The following is a 7,891-nucleotide window of genomic DNA, read 5'->3' on the forward strand; positions in this document are numbered from 1 at the left end:
ATGCCAGGGGGAGCCTTTTTTTGATTCTATTTTATGCGTTTTTATATAGCGCGGACTTTACCCGAAGGTGTCGGAGCGCTTCACAATAGGAACATTAGCGTTACATGAGGAGAAAATCACAAGTAGGAATGTTATAAAAGCAAACGTTACGATACATGGGGCAAAGGTGACAATCGTGCATGTAACAAAAGCAAACTAAATACAAACTATACATTACAAGAGGAAAAAGTGACGTGTGTAAATTACATAAGCGTACAAAATACAAGTAGAGGTATAAAACTGCAATAAATGGCAGACACTAAAAACACAAGAAGACACTGGGAAGGCACTTCTATCGGCATGGAGTTCAGAATTTCCTATAGTGGAAGAACTTCCTTCAGGGAATAGATCCACGGGCATAGACAGAAGATCCAATTCCCTCAACAGTCGGGAGCTCGAGTTTCGCATTAAAATATCCTTTGCGTGCGTCTTCTCATTTCGTGCTGTGGTGATCTGTAAAAGGAAAGCGAAAGTACACGCAGCAGATGAAGACACGTGCTTTCCAGGAAAGCACTGACTGAAAGGCTGGGGGCGGATCCCGGGGGGCGGACCCCGAGCGGATACATAGGTGCGGGGGCCGGGCCGCCGACTCAGAGCGTCGCCTCCCTCCTGAAGAAAGAGTGTCTGAGCTGCAGCGAGCGCTCACAGGGCTGCCACACGCACAGGCACCGGGCTGCAGCACACACACAGCGGCTGCACGGCTCCAGGGATTATGTTGGCTCTGCGCACAAGGACTCAGCAACCTCCCCGAGCGGCTCTTCTGGAGGGAGACAGCGGCTGTGCGTTTTTCCCGGCCCGCTTCGGGGCTTCATGTCTTCTTTGGATTACGTTGCAGCGACCTGTGGTGCCCAGGGCTGACAGGTAAGGGGCGCTTGCAGCAATCTGTATACACCATTGGACTCTGCAGGCAGTGATGGGGGGTGTGGGGGCTGTGGGGATGGAGGTTTGGCTCCACATGGGGTACTTACTACTTCTGCTGCGGGAGGAGGAGTGAGGCCAGGACTCCGGGCCTGCATTGGCTGTAGTCCGGGATTCCACGTCTGACAGCATGTGTGATATGTGTCACATGCCGATCCCAGTTGAACTTGGCATTTAAATTCATAGCACTGGCTTGGCCTTTTACGGGCTTTGTGGAGGAGGAATACGGTAATTCTGACGTTCAACCAGGGTCTGTCTGGCTCTTCAAACGATGCTCTCCTGAGAACTAAAGTGTTCTGGAAAGAGGTGCTTTTTTTTGCAATGTTTAGGGGACATTTTTCGGCGTTTCCTTACTGACTGTGTGGAAGTGCCTGCCCAGCACACATGCTGCAGTGTCTGGGAGATTAGCCGGGATCTACTGTGGCTGGCAGAGTTTGGGCGATGTTTAGCCACAGCAGAGCGTGGCACGGAATACCAATGAGCGTGCTGGGAACATACGTGACTGTCATGAAGTGCCTCTTGGCTCGGCACTGCGCTGACTTTCGGTTTGGAATACAGAGGACTCCCTGGGGTACCCAGTGGGGTGCAGGGGTGCAACGGAGCCCCCTGCGGCGCAGGTGCCACCAGCTCAGAACCACTATGTATCTGTGACATAAGGGAGACCCGTCACAATCTGCGGGACTTTGCGTGAATCTCATCTTGCGTGACGCCACTAGCGCACATACATTTTTATGTATGTGCTAGACCTGCACTGTCTGCTAAAAAACGATGCACTGCAACCATGTTCTTCGTGTGCATGTTAATGTTTACTACTTCAAATAACTGGTAGCGCCTTGATGCCCGCGATGTGGCTGGTTTAGCCCTGTGGCACAGGCTGAGGTCACGTGACCAGGCGTCTTTTAAAGCGCAAATTGTTGCATGTCTAATTAGACTTCTTGGCGCGTGGTAGTGTCTGCGCGGCGCACTGTACAATGTGACGCTCTTTGGAACTTTTATGCGTGAACCCAAGTCTGGCTGCATTCCATCAGACTCGGTAGCTAATGTGAATTGTTGGTGCCCGATTGGCTGGTGCGTTTCTGCAGTCTGTACCCGCAAGCCTCGAGATATTGTGCGAATGACTGGTGTGGGCATGTTCACGTGCAGGCAGTATAGTGCCCGGGCGGTTGCTGCATGTCTGCACCACAGACGTCGATGCCGTTGGACGGTGCCAGGTTTTCATTTGCGTTTCGGCTTGCCGGCATATCTGCAGCCTGGTCCAGGAGGCCTCCGTACGTGTAGTATGGAAGGTTTATGTTTGCACGATCGAGTACAGGCGGGCACGGTGCCATGTTGGTGGGAGGTGCACCGCGTCTGCAGCCCAGAGTAGGTAGTATGTAAAAGGTTCCATATACACTGTATGTTGGCAGAATACATATTCAGGAAGCACGGAGCACGCGTCGCGGGGCGCTTCACGCCACCTAGAAGCCACGAGCATCTGTTTATTGTGCCCGGGGTGCTATTTGCGTGCTCGCATGCAGCACGGTGCCCAGATTGGATATTCCTGTCTGCAGACTAGTAGTGTCATCCGTGCAGAGCGTGGACGGCGGCTGTGTGCACGATCACATAGCGGTGCTCTGAGGGCACGTAGCACAGGCCTTAGTATAGCGTGTGTCTGGGTACTATTTGCACTATATCATGCAGGCAGCGGGGTACCCGGCTGTATGTGTAATGCAGGTCTGCAGCCCAAAATAGGAGCGTGTGTGGGTGTTTTCTTTTCATTTGTTTTTTTAGCTAGCGTTTGCTAATCGTGCTATGGGGAACCCACAGGTTACTACTGTGTACAAGGATTGACAGCACACCCGACAACCACTCCCCTACCCCCCTCCCCCCACCTCCGACCATCGACTCCCATGGTATGTGGCGACAGGAGCCCAAAACACCTCACAGGGTCCCGCACACTCGCCCAGGCGGATGATTTCAGGGACTGGCGACTGATGATGATAGAAGGGAACATATATAATTAAACCTACCAAAGGTGGCCTGTCAACCGGTTCTATTTAGCACCAAATACCGTACTTATGGTTCTATGCGTTAAAAATAGCATATGTTAAAAAGGGCTAGTTTACGTTCTTTAGAAACAGTTAAAAGGACAAATGTGAGCGGTTACTGTGTGCATACGGACCCCGGGAGCCGGGCGGCGTTCCTGTATATTCGCCTGGACCTTGCATGCAGTCCAGCCTGGGCTCAAAAGTCCCCCCCCTCCCGACAAGGCTCAAGATGGAAGCGGCCGAGCGAATCCATTCACCCGCTGCCACCCAGGAATGCTGCGAATTGGCAATCACGCTGAAGGCCTGCTAGGCAATCAATGTCTCCGCTCAGAAGTACCCATAAAACGCGGCTGTGGGGAATTGGCTTCTGAGAAGGCCTGCCGGTTTCTCAACAATGCGCCGGAGCAGTCAATAACTGGCCAGGAGAGGACTGCAGCCTAAAATCCATGCTTCCTAGTAAGGTCAAGTCAATCACCCGAGAGGTATTATTGAACCGCACTGTCAGGAGCAGGCAGCCGGGGCTGAGAGATATATCAATAAGCAACCATTTAGATTGCGAGCACTTATAAAACAAGCTGCGAGGGAGGGCCCTGGATCGCGGAGCAGGCCTCGGGGTTTGTAAAGGTGGGTTGTTTTTGTGCTTCTAAACGTGGGTCATTTTTTCTTACCACCATTGTTTTCAGTGTATTTGTGTCTAGATTTTTGTTTATGTCAGTAAATGTATGGAGATAACTATTATAGTTGTGCGTGCGTGTATATGTATGATTATAATTTAAAGCATGGATGGAAGAATGTTAAATATATATGCAGCGTATGTGTAACTTGTATTCATGCATACATCTTGTTTATATATAGAGATATGAAGGGGGCTGCATCTTACTTTTAAGCCCGGTCTCAAGGGGGTTAGTGCAGTATTGATTACACTAGAGGAATTTGTCCTCATCTTGGGTGCAAATCTTGGGTCTACTCAGCCTCTCATCCTCCCAAGGTAGATAGATACAAGTATAACCATTGAGTAGAGTTAACATTAAACAGTTACAGGCCCAGAAGATCTCACTGGTTGGCCAAATGCTTTATAGATTCCAATCCAATCCAAAAATTCTTTATTTCGGTCGTAAAGACCATAAAAGATACAATAGGCATACATTTGAACATACATAAAAGAGAAAAATACAATTATAAGAACACCAAGAATTGATTACTAATTTTAAAAAAAAACAGATTCCTGTATTGCGTTATGTTACGTTACCATGGCTACCACCTTCTCCGACCAAGCTACATAATCCCGTGCACGTTGTCACCCTGCACCTCCACTCAGCACCAGTGGTGGTATTTAACCATATTACGTCGAAACTACATACTCTCACGTGCACAGCACCTTCCCTACTTCCGATATATGGTCAGTAGCCCAACCTCCCCCGTGGCCAGTGATGTAAAAATACCCCCCTACCCCCCTGTAACATAAATATATGCAGATGCATATCTTCTTTAACAAGATTTGTTCGTGAACAGATGTCATACGCATAGTTGTTGTGTGGGTATTAGTTCGTATACAGTGCATAGTTAACACACGCTGTCTGCAAGCGAGCAGCGTGCAGTACATCTGTGGCGAGGATGGCGGTGTACTCGCGAGTGCATCTATCGCAATCATTAATTAAGTGCATTTTCTGCAGCTGCCTGTGTAATCAAGCTTTACAAATTGCATTTTACTCCAGGGAGCCGTGCCGCGCTTCTTTTTCCCAGCTCCTGGAGCCGAGCTCCGAGTCAGCGCATACCGCATATGTCCGTCTTTAATTTCAAAGCAATTACTGTGGCATGTTCTGTGCCGGTGTCTGAGAAGTGACACGCTTCCCAGAGCCGAGGAAGCTGCAGGCCTGGGCTTCCTGTTATTCAGCCAGATGTGGCCGCCTTCATGTGGTCGGGCGGCCCCGCGCTGCTGCCGTCCTCAGAAACCGCCGCATGCCATTCGCGAGCAGATGACTTCTGCGAAGAGGAAAGGGGGGGGGGTCTCTTTTTTATTGGCCTTCCTGCTCGGCTGGGCATGCTGCCTTCCAGCTGTGAAGCTTCAAAATGCCACTAACAGTAAATGGCCGCGTTAAGGGCACACTGTTGTAAGGCATTACCTTTCGCCCTTTTTCTTCAGCAACAATGCAATTGGTGCTCAGTAAAACTCCCCAACACCTTTGGGTCGAATACAAAAAAAATGGTCTGTACAGTTAGGCGCTGGCTGGGAGTTGATGCAACTCACTCTTTTTACCGACTACGTCATAGGATTGCTACCCCTGTATTACGTGAGGACAAAGATGATCTTATCAACCAGGGCGAGATAAAAGTGGGTTGCAGGTTGATTGATTATAGGGCTTGGGTGTTAGCCTACAGGCGATCCAGGCGTGAAGGACCTACCTAGTACTGACTTCTTATAAAGCCCCAGAGGCCTCGCCACGCCCCTGAGGCAGGAGAAGCCCTGTGTGTGTGTCTTCCGTGACTTTTTTTGGGAAGGGGGTATTGCTAATCCTGTCTAGCAGGGGGGGGGGCAGCAATTTGATGGTGTGTCCCCCTATGCGGCCCCTATGGCAGCATAGCAAGTTTCAGTTGCATGGTTTAAGCAGTACAGTGGAGGAGGCCCCTGGCCTGAAGTAGCAGTGGGCTGGCCCTGGTTCTTTTGGCAGACATGTTGCTGTCCAACTAGTACTCTGCGACGCAGTTGGCTGAAAGCCCATCCATTTTAGTCAGGTCATTTTAGGAAACATGCAATGTTATTCCGAATGGAACCAAACATGGCATATGTGGAAATCGCACACGGCTTCATTCGCTCTTGAGGCCTTGTACTTCGCAGAAGGAAATGCTAAATATTTCGCAATTATCCTGTCCTGTAGACACCAGTACCTCTCAGTGTGCCATTGGCACGGTTACCACAGCTATAAATGACTCATTAAACAGTATCGGAACCACATTCTCAGACAGATTGCAATCTGACTTCCTCCGTGGTGGCACCGGTTCCTCTTCCTGTGTCATCTTCGTAATTTCTGACGTCATCGCCACTATATACAGAGATCTCCCGCGTCAGGCGTGAGATTCAGCTTAGCTTTCTTTGCATTAGGTACCTGCAGTAATACTTTCCCTGTTCAGAGCCAGTGTAAGCGTGGACTACACATAGCATTCACACGTAAATTGAAACAGCTTGGAATCCACTACTTATACAGTCTCCCCTCTAGTTATAACTCTCCTCCTCCCTCCCTTCCACAATTGTAGCTAAATCTTTCCCTTTTTCCAACTATTGACATGCTATACAATTCTTCTGTCTTCCTGATCTATCTTCAATTTGCTACATGATTTTGAACTTCCTAACTTTAAATCATTCTTGAAGTTCAACTGCCTTACCTTATTTTAGCAATTGTACTTAGTTTGGCCTGTCTTTATGTTTAACCAGATCCTGTAAAGCGCTCTGATACTCTTGGGTCCACCTAGCGCTATATAAAACCGTTAAAAATCTGTGAATTTAGAAATACAAAGCTCTTTACTGAATTTATTGTAAGCGTTTGGAAGTGTGCATGTAAGATAAATGCGGACAATGTTATTAACCCGGATGTCGATTAAGAGTGTTTAAGTAACGTTGGGTTGTCTCTCTATTTGCTTTCAGACGGATTTCTGGGCAGCTGCACCCCGGCTCTGCAGGACTGGCGAATATGGAAGACCACATAGGTTGGTCTAGTCTGTAGGATGGTAGCGCACAGCAAGGTAGCAGATAATGCAGATACCACCAACGTCCGACTGCCGCTCCTCGACCTTCAGGCCCTGGACCGTTGTCCTCTCAACCTCCAACACCAGCAGTGCCAGCCCCGGCCCGTGCTGCCCAGAGCGCGCCATGGTCCCGCCTCCAACGCCACTACGCACTTCCGTACCTTCCGCTCGCATTCGGACTTCCGGGTCATCACGCAGACCTGCACCCGGCTGGAGGACTGTGGCTTCTACTGGGGGCCGATGACCGTCAACGAGGCCCACGACAAGCTCAAGGCTGAGCCCAGTGGGACGTTTCTCATCCGGGACAGCAAGCAGATCAACCGCTTCTTTGCCATCAGTGTTCAAACCGCCACGGGGCCCATCAGCGTCAGGGTCAACTTCCAGGCCGGGTGCTTCAGCCTGGACGGCAGCAGGGAGTCCTTCGACTGCCTCTTCAAGCTGGTGGAGCACTACCTGACCTCCCCCAAGAAGCTGCTGGTCACCCCGCTGCGGAAGGACCGGGTCCGCACGCTGCAGGAGTTGTGCCGCAAAAGCATTATCACCACGTTTGGGAGTGAGAACCTGGAGCGGCTCCCCCTCAACCCAGTGCTAAAGGACTACCTGAAGTCTTTCCCATTTCAAATCTGACTCGCGTACAGCATTAAACCCGCAAGGGACAAGACAATGGGCGGCAAAATCCAGCCCCCTGGGTTTTTTATTATATTTAACTATGGTCAATATTATTTTTGTAGCAATTTATTATTGTATTTTGGGATAAGACTTGAAGACTTGACTGTACATGTTTACATGGATGAAAACGGTTTGCACAAAGCAGGGGTGAACCACCCTTGGAAATATTTTTCTGCTGAGCAGAATATATTTTATAATATTTTCAGAACGAATAAACTTTATTATGAAAGTTTGAAAACTAAATGCTGGTGTGTTGATGAATTCATATTGCGCATGTTTGTATTCTGTCTTACCTCGCGTAGCCTTGTCTGTAAGGTGGACAAGGTCAAAGTCCTGGTTTGGCACATAACTTCCATTTTACACTATTTATTGTGAGTCCAGTGGTTTAGACTATATATTGTTCATTTGATGACAGACAATGACATGAGGCAAGTGGTTCACCAGAGACACACTCAGAAAACCTCCGGATATTTCATTTACATATGGGATACATTTAT

The 7,891-nt window shown here is 49.1% G+C and overlaps 1 protein-coding gene across 1 annotated transcript; it reads left to right on the forward strand.

Annotated features, from left to right (window-relative positions):
• The first annotated feature begins 629 nt into the window (after positions 1 to 629).
• Positions 630 to 7,637, forward strand: SOCS1 (suppressor of cytokine signaling 1). Its single transcript, XM_078663153.1, has 2 exons — positions 630 to 900; positions 6,625 to 7,637. The coding sequence occupies exon 2, from the start codon at positions 6,705 to 6,707 to the stop codon at positions 7,350 to 7,352; it is 648 nt and encodes a 215-aa protein (XP_078519279.1). The 5' UTR covers positions 630 to 900; positions 6,625 to 6,704; the 3' UTR covers positions 7,353 to 7,637.
• Positions 7,638 to 7,891: the final 254 nt, after the last annotated feature.

The sequence above is a fragment of the Lissotriton helveticus genome, chromosome 10 (assembly GCF_964261635.1).
Source record: "Lissotriton helveticus chromosome 10, aLisHel1.1, whole genome shotgun sequence".
In the NCBI taxonomy this organism is placed as follows: domain Eukaryota; kingdom Metazoa; phylum Chordata; class Amphibia; order Caudata; family Salamandridae; genus Lissotriton; species Lissotriton helveticus.